Source organism: Bombus vancouverensis, chromosome 6 (assembly GCF_051014615.1).
Source record: "Bombus vancouverensis nearcticus chromosome 6, iyBomVanc1_principal, whole genome shotgun sequence".
In the NCBI taxonomy this organism is placed as follows: Eukaryota; Metazoa; Arthropoda; class Insecta; order Hymenoptera; family Apidae; genus Bombus; species Bombus vancouverensis.
Window position 1 is genome coordinate 5,764,979 of NC_134916.1, and position 16,695 is coordinate 5,781,673.

The 16,695-nt window shown below is 43.0% G+C and overlaps 1 protein-coding gene across 3 annotated transcripts in view; it reads right to left on the reverse strand.

The window, feature by feature from the left end:
- Rbp6 (RNA-binding protein 6) overlaps positions 1-16,695 on the reverse strand; it is a 777,348-nt gene that overhangs the window by 266,146 nt on the left and 494,507 nt on the right. For all 3 annotated transcript variants that reach the window (XM_033340911.2, XM_033340909.2, XM_076619578.1), the window contains one exon: positions 12,416-12,457. In XM_033340911.2, coding sequence (XP_033196802.1) covers positions 12,416-12,457 — 42 coding nt within the window. The remainder of the gene's footprint in view (positions 1-12,415; positions 12,458-16,695) is intronic.

A 16,695-nucleotide genomic window follows, 5' to 3' on the forward strand; every position in this document is an offset into this window, starting at 1 on the left:
CACGCGGTGCGGAAGGACTGCCACGAAGGGATAGACGCACGTATATCCACAGATTCTAATTACTGATTAGACGGGGCAAGCAGCGAAAAGGGATTGCCGGTGAAGGTGCACGAATACTCGCACTGCCGGATGATCAAATACATGGCCTATCAGCCCCAATTCAATTCCGGAAGTTTCAATATTTTCACGATGTTCGAATCACAGGCTCCTAGTCGAACGATATCGAACGAATTTCAATCGCAATAGTAATATAAGAAATTCATCGCGATACACGTTTCCAATCCTCTTAATGCCATTCTTATCTATTTTGGTAAACTATGTGTTACATAGATAACAATTTGTATTTGTGTGAATTTAAATTATCGATGTATAATGTAGAAGATATAAATTAGGCTGTGAGATTTAAGCGCATACGAAGTAACCTGAAAATTGCAAATATACTATTCGTATCTTTGTGAGAACACAACTTATAACCTAGTGTGTAAAATATCATGGTAACAATTGAATTATTGCTTATAAGAAAGAGTAGCAAAATTCTTCACGCAACGTTCTAGGCGCATTGCAATTGCTGTTTAAACAAGGAAAGCACGAGTTTCATGCAATATAATACTTTCTTAAAAAATATTAAGCAACAGTAATGTATCATTATTAACAAAACAGAACGAAACTTCAGATACATGACATAAAAAAATCTGTTTACCTATAATCAAGCATTCATCCAGTTCCCAACAATCGAGTTAATTGTTTGACATCTCGTCATCGTTAAACAAACTTTCATTATCGAAATCCCATATGATATTAGGATTGTGCGTGATACATGAAATATCGAAATTGAAGGACAGCAACGGTCTTAAATTTGAGGAAGCGGTTCCCATAAAATCACTGTCGAGATTAGCGCGGGAGTGTGGCTGGAAGAGTAGATTTCAAGCTTAATCGAAAGCGCGCGCCCGTCAAAGTGTATTCGATGGTGCTTTAGAGAGAGGGGTCTCTGGCACGTCGTACCGCTGGCGTCTGTTCTTGGGGAGTCGGTACGGTTCGGCAGCCGCGGTTTTTGAAAGCCCTTTGCACAAAACAGACGCGAGGTTGCACACGAGGCCGAGGTATCCGCAACCGACAGCGCAGTAGAGACTGCGGTTACCAGACCGCAAGCTACTACCACCTACGCGAGAAATACAGGAGGGATGAGGTCTCGGTCGAGGCACCGGTGATGCTGTAAACCCTCTAACGAGCTTACTTCCCCGTAATATCTGGGCGTTTTAGTTTAACCCGGAGCGTCGAAGATAAATTCGTTTGCGATTAATTCGCCCGTCCCGTGCGCCCAGGAATTTCAATTCTCCGTGGACGAACAACCACTTCCACTGGCTCGCAATGAGACACCTTCATCGAGTATAATTCTATTTTAAAAGGGCTTTTGTCAACAATGATTTAATCCTTCTTTATGCCTTTCTCAAAGAATTTTGTCACATTTAGTGGTTTGTTTTGTTAATAAATAATGAAATTTTAATGTGTAATAATATAGAAGGGTCGTAAAATAAAAATTATTAGTGTAGAAGGTAGAAATTAATCTTTCACAAAAGTACGATATAGAATCAAGGTGTAAATATTGAACAGGATATTGAAGAAAAATGCTGAAACGCGTAAAGCTCCTAATTGAACCAAGTCGTTCGATCGATCTGTTAGAGGGTGTCCTCGTATCCGAATCAGACCGCATGCATATTTTAACTAAATTATATAGTGGTAACATGTGCGGGGAAACTAGGTTTAACGTGGGGCCATTAAAAGAGCGTGCAGCAGGTGGAAACAGGCCGCGTGCGAAGCGTCAAGAAATTCTGTGTAACTGCTCGAAAATTATTATTCACGGACGAAACGGTGCTCTCTCAACCTTTCCGAGGGTAACTTCTCACGCGACTCCGTTTTGTCCTTGTAATTTTTTTCAACCACTTTTGCTCGATTCCCGACTGGTGAATTCGATTTCGAGCAGAGTCCCGAATAAAAACGAAAAAGAAAAAGAAAGGAGGATATACAGAAAAGTCTCGAAGAACCCGCAGGAATTCATCGACAATAGAGAGACGGAAATCCCCGAGTTCGGTAAGGGGTCGAGGTGAAAAATATCTTCGACGGTATCTCGACTTTTTGTAGCCTCTGCTTGCGATTCGCTCGGCCAGGGGAACCCGTTGTATTCGCGTACAACGGGAAATTGGCCGTAGAATATTTACGAGGCGGTCTCACCTCCTCCTCAGGCTTGAACATCACCACCGCGCACCAATACCAATGCAACCCCGACAACCGGCAACCTAGACAGCACCCATTGTGACTGTCGAGAGATGATTATAGGTGTGTGCGTGCGTGTGTCTTGCACTCAGATTCAAGATTCTCTGCGACCACTACGGAAATGCACGAAGATAGCGGGCGAACAAAAGAAGGACTCTTTTACACATCCACAATCGTGCTCCTCCAACTGCATGCGTACCTACACACGTCTACACGCATACTCGCACATATATACATATACAGAACACGTTCGGTCGTCGTTTGCTGTAGCAAAAGGGAAAAGTGGCTCGCTGAAGGCAGGGGATGAAACGTGAGGGTGAAGAGGGCGGCGAAGAACTGAAGTTACCGGGCAAGGAACGCAATTGAGTGGGATTAAACCTTCTCGATTGCTTCCAACTTCACGCGAGCTCCCGTTTTACCTCTCTCTATCTCTCTTTCTTTCCTCCTTCTTTCGTAGACACCTTCTTCACCCTCTCTCAGCTTCTTCTCTTTTCTTCTTGGATCCCTCATTGCGGTGAAAAGACGTCTGATAGTACGGCCAAGCCGAGTCAATTCGAGTCGATTCTATCCACCGGGCTCCTCGGGTTAATTGAACATTTTTTATTGTCAATTTGTGATTGAGATTGCGGCGGCCTTTGTCGTACGATCCGACCGCGGAGGAGAGAACTCGAAATGGCGCTTTGTCGGGAGACTAGCATTAGGACACCCTTTGTCCCTTATCGGAGCGATGGGAACGCTGTACGCTTTCTAATTCGAGCAATCGTTCTCCCTCGATAGCAAGAACCGTTACGCGCTACTTCCCAGTAACTTTAGCGGACGTATGCGCTTAAGTTGCGATAAAATTAAACGTGATCAATTATCCCACCCCAACTGTTTCGTATAAGTACCTACACTGTAACATGATACGTGAGTATAATTCTATATTAATTCGTGTATATTCGGATAAACAACTGCTATAAATTACTCTCATACGGTTTTACCACGATGTTTCTATTTGAAATTCTGTGCTGCACTCCTTCGTCCTTTTATCTTCTTTAACGACGATGAGTCGGCCCGCGAAAAATTGTCCGGCAGCCGAAGTTTAGCTTTCTGGCTAAGAGGAAACGGGCCGGGAGAATCCGGCAAAGGGAAGGTAAGGCTGAAGAGACCGACAGGATAAAGGCGGCAGCGAAGGCGTGCGCGCGCTCGTGGGCGCTTGCATCAGCTTGTCAGCTCGCTTCACTCGCTCGCGAGAGGAACGAGTTTCCGCTTTGCTACTTTCGTCAGTGAATCGCAAACACCAGCGAAGAAAGAAAGATATCGCGATGAAAAGAAGGAATAGGAAGCGAGACGAGAAGGGACAGCGACTGGCTCGCTTCACAGGGCTAAATCGCGGACTTTTTTACATGCTTACACGAAGAAAGCCCTGAAATATTAAGCGTGCAATTACCAGACCCATTCACCATGATGCAACGTTGAGACACGCGTCAGTAACGCATAGAGCGACAGAGATGACGCCAGAGAGGGTTGTGCAGAGGAAAAGGGGATGGTAGCTGGGATAGCAGAAAAACTCTGGCACAGCTGGAAGTCGACGAAAGGACAGAGAGGTACACGCACACACTCCATTCCGTTCCGCTTCCTCCATACGCTTTCTCTCTACACGTCGATTCAATGCGATGATAAAAAGCGCGCTAGGCAAAAAATGAAAAGCTTTTTGAGTCCGCCGAGCTCGGATGAAGCGTGCGAGCGAGACGGTGCGCCGACGAACCTGTGTGCTGTCACATTGTTTCAAGCTTCGTTCACGATGCACCCCCGCCCACCCACCATCCTGCTATCATTGCTGAGTCGTCATTAAAAACTCCGGCTATTAAGTATATTAGACCAGCAGACCCACGTTTCGGCCTCATTTACCTTTCTAGATATTTATGACGCGTATAACGATAAGGGTAAATGGACAAGGATTGACGAGAATCGACCAGCGACGACGGCAAACAACGATACAATCGCGACGAGGGAACCAAATGGAAGGCTTGAAAGAATAAGGGAATAAATAAGTGCGAAGGCTATGGGCGTTCAACAGGTACAACGGCCAACTTTTTGAATATTCATGAGGTGTCTATTAAACGGGCTATAATTTGTTTTCTTCGCAGAACGCTGCCTATGCACGGAGACGTGATCTATTTCAGGTGGTTGGTTTAAAAATCTCTAACAGAACGGGCCGAACGGAGCAGCCTCGAATGTCTTACGCGTGATTGAGCGGAGAATTTGCATTCCACTGAATGGTAGTTTGAAAAAATGTTGTAAGCTATGAGGTTTGAGCGAGATGCTTCGAGAAATTCGTGTCGCGACGGATCGTAAATCATCGGCGCCAGAGCGTCGAAGTGTCGACAAAGATGCGGCCGGGGAATCGAACATTCTAATAAAGTTGCAATTACGCTCGGTGAAAAACGATTTCTCCAATGAAGGCTACTTTTGGATTCCGACGACTATCCGACGTTGATGCTAATGGACTGCCCTCTGTGGAAATGATGCGAATTTGCTGTACACGAAAGATATGATGTAACGTAAAAAGCGTTTAAGAATTTGGGAAAAAGACATTGCACAGTAAACTGTGACCAATGTTTGATAATTTTCTACATATTAAAAATCGCTACTTTTTTTAAATGAAGGAAAACTCTGTCGATACAAGAAGTAAATATATTTAATATTCTATCAATTTGCTCTCACGTGCGATAAATCATTACATAGAACGTATCCTTTTCCCTCTCTTGCGAAGCTTATATTAACAACAGTCCTATTTATCACACGCAAATCACGCTTGAAATAGGACCGTCGCGTGTCTCGACTGGAACCTATAATAAAGGCTTTAATAAGGCTTTAATGACTGCGAAACAAAAACAGCAGCACTGCTAGAAAATGCGGGGACAAGCACCTCCCAGTTGGCAGTTCGTTTCCCGAAACCACAGGTAGATAGCTGGTTGTTTCCGTGGAGTGGAGTGTCGCTTCGAAAATAGCTGGTTCTCTTCAGCCAGGAAGCGGGAGCTACGTGTACGCGCGAGCAGCCGTGATACAACGGGAACGATCACACGGAGGCGGCGAGGGCAGCGTAAAAGTGGTATGTGCGCTTGCCACCCCCACGTATACTTACGTGTGCATGTGTTTGGAGTTGAGCAGAGGATGGAGGAGGGGTTGGTGCACATCACGTACACCTATACATTATCTAGCAGCCATTTCGGTGGCATCATGGCATGGCTCCCCGAGTTTACGGCCTGCTCCATCACGGGAGAGCTTAGCTTATCTCAATGCGACACAACATATCTGAGGCTTCCGTCTTCCACTGGCCGAGAAACTACTGTCGTTAGCGACAGGTGGCAGCCATGCCGCGATCCACGGTCAAACGATACCCTACCTCGCTGTCGCGTCACGGTTTAGAAAGTTCTGTCAAAGATTAACTCGACGATTTATTCGGTTGTCCTGGGGACAGTGGGTTTACCCACCACGCGCCGCCCTTGGGATATCCGCCTCATCGTTTTATGCGATATTTTAGGAAACAGTTAATCAAGCGATAACGCAATAACATTTAGTGGTGTGAATGAGGGCTTGATACATCGTATTTTCCCCAGTTTGACTCCAGTTTCAAGGAAGATTGTGTTAGCATGTTTAGCGAGATGTTGGACAAAATTTAAAAAAAATAAATGTAGAGGAATTGAGATATTAACTAAAAATTTCGACTTCATTTTGTCAAGTATCAATTAAAGGGTACAATAGTTGAAAGAATTAACATTGCCGAAGGAACGGATCTATCTCGATGCACTTCATTTAGTAGAACACTTTGTGCGAATAATGCGCGATGTTATTTCGTATCAATTGGTTCTAAAAGACACGGTTGGATCGGAAGCGGTAGAGTTAGATCCGGATGTTTTCCAGGGCCGATTGTATAAGTCGCGGAAAAGGAACAGCGGGGAGTAGGGCAATAAAATTGATCACCTCGAAATCCGCATGATAGGAAGAAAAGAAGAGAAGAGGCAAGGAGGGGGAGCGGGCGCATTAAAGTGCTTTGCGCTCGGTCGAGCTACGAATTTCAATCTGGGGCCTCGAAACGATCGACCCTCCAGACAGAATAGACCCGGATAAAAGAGAGATTATCGGTTCGTACCTTTTGAAAACTCGAGATACTGAACTTTTCATATCTCTAGAATATGATGAGTTAGTGACCCTGTTAAATGTCTATCATCAGACCAGGAAATTCATTCAAAATAAAACTTATCCTATCTTTGGGGAAAAATTACTTGCTAGATTTGAAGCCTTTCCCCAGTTAGAGATAAAGTACGTTGTTCTCGTTCAAAAAATATGCGCTGACGGATAACTTTTGACAAACTTTTGTCAGATTGAATGAGTTCCCGAGCGAAACTCAAATGACACCATTCACGACGTGTAATGATACACAGTATCGGCTTTACTACCACCTTTACTTCTCGTTCTAGAACGTGGTTTTTTTTCTAGCGATAACGATAACATTGCACCTCACAGCCTCTCACCAGTTACCTTCGCTCATCCCGCCGAGTTGCTCGGCCATAAATGCACTCGGATCCTGTGCTACCTGTCAGCGGATGGCGCGTATGATCCCTAACTTCGGCTGCAGAAACCTTCAGGGACGTGGAACGTTGTACAGACACTGGATGCCACTTACGACGCGCAAACATACCCCGTCCTCACGGCCCCGACCCCTTTTCTATGATCTTGCTACACATAGAGCCCGAAGGCTATAACCGATGAAGAGAAAGTGGACGTTAGCTAGAAAAACGGAAGAAGAGAGAGCCGGATGTTTCAGAGGAAGGTTGCGAAGGTCCTCGGGGTTGGACTGTGTCCACAAGGGTGCCACCGGTGAACTGTCCGGGGAGGGGAAGGTGTTCCAGAGTACACACCCGGTATAAGTAACGAGCCGTCGCTTTGAATGACCTGACCGCGTATAAAATGCATGGGATTTCGCTCTAATGCCAGCTAGGGAGTTTGCCAGGGAGCGTATTTAGTCCCGAAAGATGAATGTAACAGGTCTCTTTTAACCCGCCCACCGAGAAAGTAAATGAGAGAGAGCACGAAAGTACCCAAAGGATGTACATGTAGTCGTAGTCCTTGCTCTACTCGGAATCACAAATTGGTCTTCTGGGAGATGCTGGCCGCTGTCACGTGATCCTTCGCGATCCTCACAGCCTTTAATGCTTTGGCCTCGAGATTTAGCCTCGAGCGAAGCTCGAGAAACGGCCACGTGTTTACACACTTCATATCGTGAACTTTCTCCTCGCTGGCTACAAAGAACCTGATATCTTTCAAAGTAACTAATCACCATTAACGAGTATCCCGTTGCATACGGTTGCTGCAACCGAAACCGAGCTAATATGTATAACGAGAAGTATATTCGGTGATTAACGGAACGTCGAAACCTCTTCAAGTTCACCGAAACGCTTCAGTAGGGGATTGTTGAACGAGTGGCGCTGATACATCGGGAATAGCAACGACTACCAGTCGACTAGTTGGGTATCGCTCACTCGACGAAGAAAACAAAACGACTTCCCTGAAAGAAGGTACGTGGATGCTTGCGAAGGCATGGAGGTGGAGACGATACTAGACGAGGAGACGAAACGGGAGGAGTGAACGTGGAGGAGCTGAACACCCTAGGGTGCCGGCAGCTCGTTACGCGAGACGTGCTATAGCTCTCTTTCTTCCTTCTATTCTCCCTTCCTGGTCTTTCCTTCGCCACCCTATTCTTCCTTTCTCTCTGCTCCCTTTTCCCGTGATTCTCTCAAACCTTGATCCTTTTGCACATCTATCTCTATGCTCTTCCCGCGGTATTCCCTTCTTTCTCTCACTTCAGGTCCTACGTTTTCAAGGTAACGTCACTCTGAATAATGTCCCACGTACACGTTTGTATCCTCTCTATATGCACGTATCGCTACTCAGTAACAAGTGGATTTATGTTGGCGCGGCTGATGCCATTGCTACCCTGAAGCAACGTTGGCCTTGCTTAAGGGGATACCAACGTCGATGACGATACTGCTCGAACCGATAGCTTGTTGCCATTCCTTGCCAATCTTTCGTATGCTTTTTTAGTTACGAGCCGTGATTGTAGTCTTCACGTTACTATAATAACGTTTGGAAATATTGATATACCTTTTTTGTCATTTACTTGTTTCATTTATATGCTGCGTTTAGAATCGCATGGGCAGTTTGATAGTTTGGTTTATAGTTTGTTCTGTTTGATACCGTTTGTTCAATATCAAATCAAATTTATGTAATTTGCGAAAATTGAAGGAAAATACAGCTCATCCTCGCCCGCAGCAATGAAACTGCATTTTGTATCATGTATAGGGTAACTGAAAACTACAACTATGAATGAATGTCTTAATGAAAGTTACATGGATAGGTGCTTCAAACTTCTTCGATGTAATAAACAATCCTTGCGAAAGTTTATCGAACAAAGCGCGGCGATAACAATTCGAGAGATATTTCACACTTAACTTCTCACACTTATCTACCAACATGAATTTAATACCAGCTTATCCTGAAACTTGCTGCATTGCACAAACCTTCCACTTCAAAATAACTTGACTCCACCAAAGCATTTCACATAACCATAAATAATTTCAATGCGAGATGCGCCGATACGTGAAATACACGTAGAAAAATTCAACTTTAACTTTTACTTATTTAATGAGATATGGTGAGATATAGCTTGAAAGTGTTTTGTTTAGTTACTGTGACTATATTTTTTTATAATGTAATGATATTTATTTCAAATAAAAATGAAAATTCCTATGGCAATTCCATATCATTAGAATTGTCAGAACGATCCTTTTGTGCTCCTTTGCTTACGTGTGAGTTGCCTGCATTCAGAGGGGTAGACAGTAGGCCAAAGGAGAAATATAAAAAACAGCACAACCGATAAGAAAAAAGACGTTGAGGTGTTCTTGGAGGGCTCTGTAATGACTGTTGCTACTTTTCCGTCATGTCGGAAGCGCATTGCGCCGTTTCCGCTAGCCCGGAAGTACGGTAACAAAGCGCTTCCGGCACGAGGTCTCGAGGAGGTTGTTACAACGGACTATAGTGTAGGGACAGTCGGTGACATTTCAATGAACTTTGTGGCGTAGCCATTTTCTCTGTAAAGTTCATCAGGTTTAACATGTGTTTTGGGGGTTGACGAACTTCTCGGGCTAAATTTCTGCTTTCATCAAGGAATTAGATATGTATAATATCGTAGCAGTGGTTACGGAACGTGAGGTAGAACAACGATTCGAGTAAACGTCACTATCTTCTCCTTGGTACGGTGAACCACAAAAGAACAGGAGTTTATGTGTACCAAAATGCCATAGAACTGTTTGAAAAGCTTTGCTACACGTGCTGGCAGTATTTACATAATGAAGGTAATGCACGCAGTTCATAGAATATTCATAGGCTGATGAATTATTTTATGCGAAATATTCTATTAGTCTGTTGTAATTGCTAATTTTCATTACACCTTCAGATAGAATATTGTTTACCTAGTGGAATGAAATATAATAATTTCTTAACGTCTTCATACGAAACCAAAGTACTTTCGTATAATAATTCGGTAACTAACAATAATAGAGGATTGTTATAAATTATAGTTTAGAGAATTCTTATAGACTTTTTTATCAAACTTGTTGTTATGTATTCGGCAGGCAACTAGTAAAATTTCACTAGTAATATTAGTTCAATTACGTAAAAAGATTTGCTCTACAAGCATTTAACACGAAACTAGATACCCCTTTTTAGATTTTTCTTTTGAAATTGAAACGTCAGTGTCATATGAATCGAATTTGCAAGTCATTAGTTCCCTGACAGTTATCCAATGATTACACCCCCGACTACCATCAGTCAATTTTTCCAAACGAGACGTATCCTATGCGACTATCTTTATCAGCGTCGTTAAGCAGCAAAGGCCAATTACAAAAGGTGAATGTACAGTACAGATATCGCCCATAACTCAAACGTAGCTTTGAACGTTCTCGAATCTAGTTTAATGAAAGAACGTAAACCTACGCTTCAGGATTAAGGTTTCCAAGGGCCTGGGGGATACTACCGTCTAGCGTGGATTATCGTTACGCAGACGTAAGATTTTTCTACGCTTTACGTTCAACTTCGGTCTACTATCGGCAATTCCACGTTGAAATAAAAGGGAGTCGCTCTTTAAGAGTGGCTATACGATGACGTCTATTATAGCGTCGAGTTAACGCCGCGTGGATCGCGCCAGATATGCCATCTGTATCGTACGCGTGGTCCCGAGCTGGACTGCTGGCAAAGCTCCCAAAACTCGAAACGGAACGCGTGCATCCGTATTACTTTTTCGAACGAGGTTCGCGGAGAACCGTAGGAACACAGAGAGTGGGGCTAGGAAGGGGTCGAGGCCAGTGCAGCCATCGCCATTTTATGAAAATTGCACCGCCCGTTCCAACTGCCTCGAGCGTTCAGGCGAAATATGTTACTCCCATCTCGCGATTAATGGTCGCTATTTTATTTCGAATGCACGCGCCACTGAACGCGGATCGGTCGAGACTGCCACGTTCCAAGCTGATCATCCTTTTATACGCTGCTGTTGATTTTTTAGAACGAGCTTGCGTGTTATTACTAGTGTGATTGCGATGGTGTTCCAGTGATAAAATGGTTAATGTAAGACTCTTTCACTATTCGTTCAGAAAAGTCCGGAAATGCGAAAGGGAACGATGTTGCTGCATGCATGTATATTCCAAAGTATTGTGGATACGCGTCATTAGATAAACATTTTTTTATAAATTATTGAATTTAGTTCGTATTGCACCAGAAACTAAAAATAGAAAAAATACATCACAAAATCATCTCTATATTCGCAAATAAGCTATCTTCAAATAGTAGAACAATTCCTTTCGAAGTGCAACCCAATTCCGTCTATCCGCTTCTATCGTGTAATAGCGTAAATTGAAGCAGCTGTTACATAGGCGAGTCTTCGCAACAGAAATAACAAAATTTTCATCGAGGCAATCCGTCCGATCGAACGTGCGGCTCGTTAATATCACGGGATACGTGATTACCGGTGACGGCGTTGAATCGTGATTTCCCGTTCGCGTCATAATTTATGCGCTTCCGGCTTTTGACGTTGAAATAAAATTGGAAGGCGACGTAGCGCTCACGTTCGTGCTATTTCTAACGAAAAGTGAAAAGAAAAACACCGACGGTGGCTAAAAAATAGCAGGAATGGAAGAAAAGAAAATAACAAAAATGAAAAAGATGTGGTCGTGATGCGATGAACGCCGAGCTGTCAGAGGATTCCTATTGAAAAGAGGCCGGCTCGAAACGTTAGAACGAGTTCGACTGACATCGAGCGAATAGCGGTGAAGGGAGATAGTTGCGGAGGGTGTCTGTTAGGGGTTAGAGTAGAGGGAAGGAGAGAAAAGGGTACAATTAAAATTAGCGCAATTCAGTCACTCGCCGGTAATTCGCGTGCCTGGCATTTATATTATTAAGCCGCGCAAATTTCTCTCGCTTCTCCTCTCATCCCCGTTCTTTCCTAGGCGCATGCGAATACACAAGCGTACATGCTCGATTCTGTCGACCCTGGTACGTGTAGAAATCTGCACGCGTGTATGCTCGCGCGTGGATGTGCTGGAATGTGTTGCACTCTGCCTCTTTCCCTTTTGATATCATCCCGTCCTCGTTTCACCGCCGCCGTACGATTCAGACTTTCGCGGCGAGAGTTTCGGCCGTGACTAACAGTCCGGTAGACTGGGAAGAAAATAATTCTGGGTTTTGAAATGAATTACATCTAATTGCTCTTATTACGAGAACGAGAGAGCTTTATTATTCGCTCTTCAGTAGCGTTCCTTCTCTATCTTTCCTTCATCCGCCTGGCTCTCTGTTCCTTCCTCTTTATCTCGGCCTTTGCAACCCCTTTCTACCACTCTTCCTACCACCGTCTTTCGTTAGTAGACCTTCAAAGCTCACGTCTGCCCCTTAGCTACTTCCTGTCCACCAGTCTGGCTTATCTTTTAGCACCTGACTTCTCGGTCAAAGAAGTTTTTCATGCGTGAAGGAAGTAAAGTTCGCGGCTGTGGCGAATGCGACGATTGTCATCTCGCGGATTTCGGGCTTTTGCGGTAAAGATAAAGTTTCTTACCTTTGGATGTGTTCTTCTAGGAAACGCTACCTTCGGATCGATCTGAAACGCAGATAAAGGAAATATATTAATGCATTGTCTGTCTGGTAATAATACTAATATACGATGCAAGTAGATGTCATAGAGTTAAGCGAAAGCTACAAAAAGTCATAATTTCTATCTTTACAAGAACTGAAAGATTCTTTTCTCTTCTTCATAATCATAAAAGTCAACAAAAATAGACTTATCATGTTCTTCTCAGAAAATCAAAATGTATACTTTCCATCGACAATATCAATTACTAACAAACCCATTCTTTCTTACGTAAACAAAAGGAAACCTCTCGAACCAAGCGAAGAAACTATTAGCAAAAGCTTCTTTGACAAAGCGCACCATGAAAGAAAAATTGCCAGGGATCGTTCGAAATCGCAGAACACGGAAACGGGCGTTGTAGAATAACAGCGGAAGGGAATGGGTAAACAGAGAATAACGGAGGAATTCCCGACGTAGGAAATGGAGCAAACGGAAACGGAGGAATTGGCGGTTTTCCCATCTGAAACTCCTATTACAATTAATTATCGGGTAATAAAAAGTGGGCACACGAATACCGTGAATAAAGAGCCGCGAAGGAGTTGCGGTAGGGGATCTCCGGTACAGGTGCATGTTGGTTAGTTGGAGCAACCGAACTCTCGGCTTTCTCGACTCTATCCTCCGCTTAGTTTCCTACGCTCGCCCTTGGAGACGTACAACCAGGTCGAATGTAACCGCACCTTACGTGGCTAAAAAGCAAAAGCCCATCCTCTTTGGTTCACTTGGATGGTTAGGGGATACCGGCGAAACTATGGAATTCCCAGTGCAGCCGCGACGTAAATTCTCGCCGCGAAATCGAGCCGCTCCAATGTTCGTTCCGGTTTCCCTTGTGACCTTACTTCGAACGTACACGCTGTGAACCTACGTGAAATCGTACGTGATCGTAAAGCCATCGTACGGGCGGCCAGCTATTCGCGAACTTCGAGTTTCAACTGCCAAAATTTTCGCAAAGTGTTTCGAGTGCGTGACCAAATCGAAGCGGCGATCGACGACTCGTCGTCATTCGAAGATCGCGTATTTTGACTACGTACCGCGCCGTAAACGCGATAGGAGGAGAACGCGCTGAATAATAATTCGCCAATGAACTGAAACGGTGTTTGGAAGAACGAGCTTGGAGAAGTCGAAGGATTTCAGATTTAGAATTCATGGGTTAACGTGGGAAACGGTTGAAGATATTGCTGGAATTTTTGGGTGCAGATACGTATATGTTCTTAAAGGACTTCCATCCAAAACGTTCATTCAATACAAACAATTATCTTTTACATCTTTTAACTTGCTGAATTAAGAACACTGTCATTTCCACAATATTTTTATGAATATGTATTAAAATCACTACTAGTAGTGTTATAAGTTATAGTGTAAAATACTCAATCTATAATATTTTGAGAGAACTATATATTCCCCTGCATTCTTGATATTTATAATGAAATTCGAACGTTTCCTCCAAGTAATTAGTTTCGAAAACATAAACATCGTTTAAATAGAAAAGCATTTTTCACGTACATATTGGTGGCTTACGTACACCGCCAATGACAGTTGGAGGTATAGATTTAACATTTAATTTCCGACCGATCGGGGCAAATGCTGAATCGACGACTTTTTATTAGAGTTTCTCGTCGCATTGCCAAATGTGGGTCAGTTTTTTTGTTTTTCTCCTCTGACTCCGGGAGCAGAGCTAGGAGATTTTTTATCGTCTGAAATCCTAGGTCGAATCCTAGACTTGAAAACATTTCCCCTATTTATTTAGCTTCCAGGGATTCCACCAAAGAGATAGAATGTGTTTTTGTCCTTCAAAAAACTCGCCGAACATTTCTTTTTCAATTGTACCGCGTATTTTCTTGTTCATACTCGAGACAACTTAATCTATATACGTAAGAAGAAGCAATATGGATGCACTGACAGGTTCTTCGATAGAGAAGCACGATCCGAAGGATGATTTATGATCACGCTTCGGTAGCGAATCGTTTGGGTTTCAATTTTTCACGAACATTTATCGGGATGAATTACCAGAAAATCCACCTACTTTCTGCGTCTTACTCGAGGAATCTATTCAATTCGTTACGACAAAGACAGCCATGGTATCGAATAATCAGCGGTTTCAATAATAAATCCAGTGAAATGCCTTTCGACGTTACGACGCATCACTGTAATTAAGATGAATGTCTTGTGCATAATCTATAGTGTTAAAAGACATCTCATATTTCATACGTGTCTCTATAAATATAGAGATATAAGCATTGTTAAATATCTTGAAAAAATATCCTATATTTCTATACATAATTTAATTGAAGAATGAAAATTCTTCAAAATACTTGATAGCAATTGAATTCGATTAATAATTTCAGATTGGCATAATCTAGTGATCTCTATAATTGTACTTGTAATGAACACGCCACTCTTATTTACAGAGAAATTTTAGAATTCAGTGCTTGTTTCAATAAAGTGTCTAAGTAAAATCAGGCATACGTAGGAACTGCGAATTGCAGTACTGCGTACGTCTGTAGTTCCAAGTTCCAAATTACTAAATAAGTATATATATATATATATATATATATATATATATATATATATATATATATATGTATATATATATGTATATATTTATTTATGTCTAAGTCAAAAAAGATTATTATTCATTTTACTATTTTAGTCCCTATTACTAATAACCTAATTCTTATATTACCAAAGCTTATATTAACAACTCATATTATCAAAGCTTAGTAACTTTTTCACTTCCTTACAACGTTAATAATTTTCTCCCTATATATTCATTCTGTACACAACCGCAAATTATAACTTTTTCTCTGTGCTTCAAAAAGTCAATCACACTTTAGTCGGAGCACACATCTCGGAAAACAATTTTCTCGGAGAATTAATTTTAAACAACGATCGTGCTGCGTTCCCGAACTTTAGCTTCCTCGCGAGTGCTCCGCTCGCGATAGGTAAGAGAAAACGTAGCCGGGAGAGGTGGTGGAAGCCACGAACGTGGTAATGACAAGCAAGAAAGCCCGACTCTATCCACCGCCACCGCCGCCATCCACACCGACGACGTCGTTCCTCTCCTGTGTTTTCTCCCTTTCCTGTTCTCTGCTCCCGCGAACCACCCCGTTTGCATAATCCCCTACGGCAAAGTTCACACCGGTCGCTCGCACGCCCCCGGACGCCCTGGAGCACGTCAAGCGGCCCGACGTCGGCAACTACAACGACGAGGATGGAGAAAGTCTGTCGGTTTTCGTCTTACCCCGCCGTCGCTGCAACCACCGTCCCAGCGATTCTTCTCCTTTTGACCCGCCCTGTCGTTGAACAACTAGAAGAAGACGATGAGTTTTGCTAAAGAACTTTCTTACCGGGCCCTTTAGATTTCCGTCGCGATAGAATCTGTAGCTGAGTTATCGTTCCTGCCAGAATCAACAATAAAATTAACCGTTTTGCGGGTGAACATTTTAAAAGTAACTCGTTAATCCTTGAAAGCCATAAAGGAGAAATATTTCTTTCGCGGAATACTGACGATAAATTTGTTTAATGTTTTAAAATCAATATAGCGATATTGATTTAAGAGCAGTGTAGGAGAAAAATTTGTTTTCGATAGGGAAATTGTAGCTAATCATTCTTTACAAATACACATTCTATGTGCTTAATAATTAGACAAAATAGTCTCTCCTACTATCTTATCTTCCTTTTCCTCTTTCCCCTAATTATAACGCCTCAGACTTACCTAGAATGAATAAGACACTTGTGCCACCCTCTCCATTCCCTTGAAATTTCACCACAATTATAGGACAAACAATATAGAGATTTGTCGTTAAGTGCAATCGTCTCGAAGGCTACAGCGTCGCGATTGAAATTTGTCACCGTCCAGCAAGTCATGGTCGAGAGAGGAGTCGATCAACGAAATTAGTTTCGACGTTCTGGTTATTCGATTCATTCCGTTCGATTCCCGGGCCGAGAGTATCGCTACGTAGAGCGGGACAAAGTCAAGAATCGTGCGCGAGATAGAATCGTTCGAGAGTAAAGGATAGAAGAAATGAGAGAACGAAGGGAGGTATTACGGAGAAAAATCGAGAGGCTCGAAGCCATTCTCGCAAACATAACCCGGTTATCCGATATCGCGCGAAATGATCGGCCGCCAACTATCGACGACGACAGGGCTGCCGCCAAAGAAGACGACGTCGAACGACAACGACGATAGAAATTCAATCTGGATGGCACGC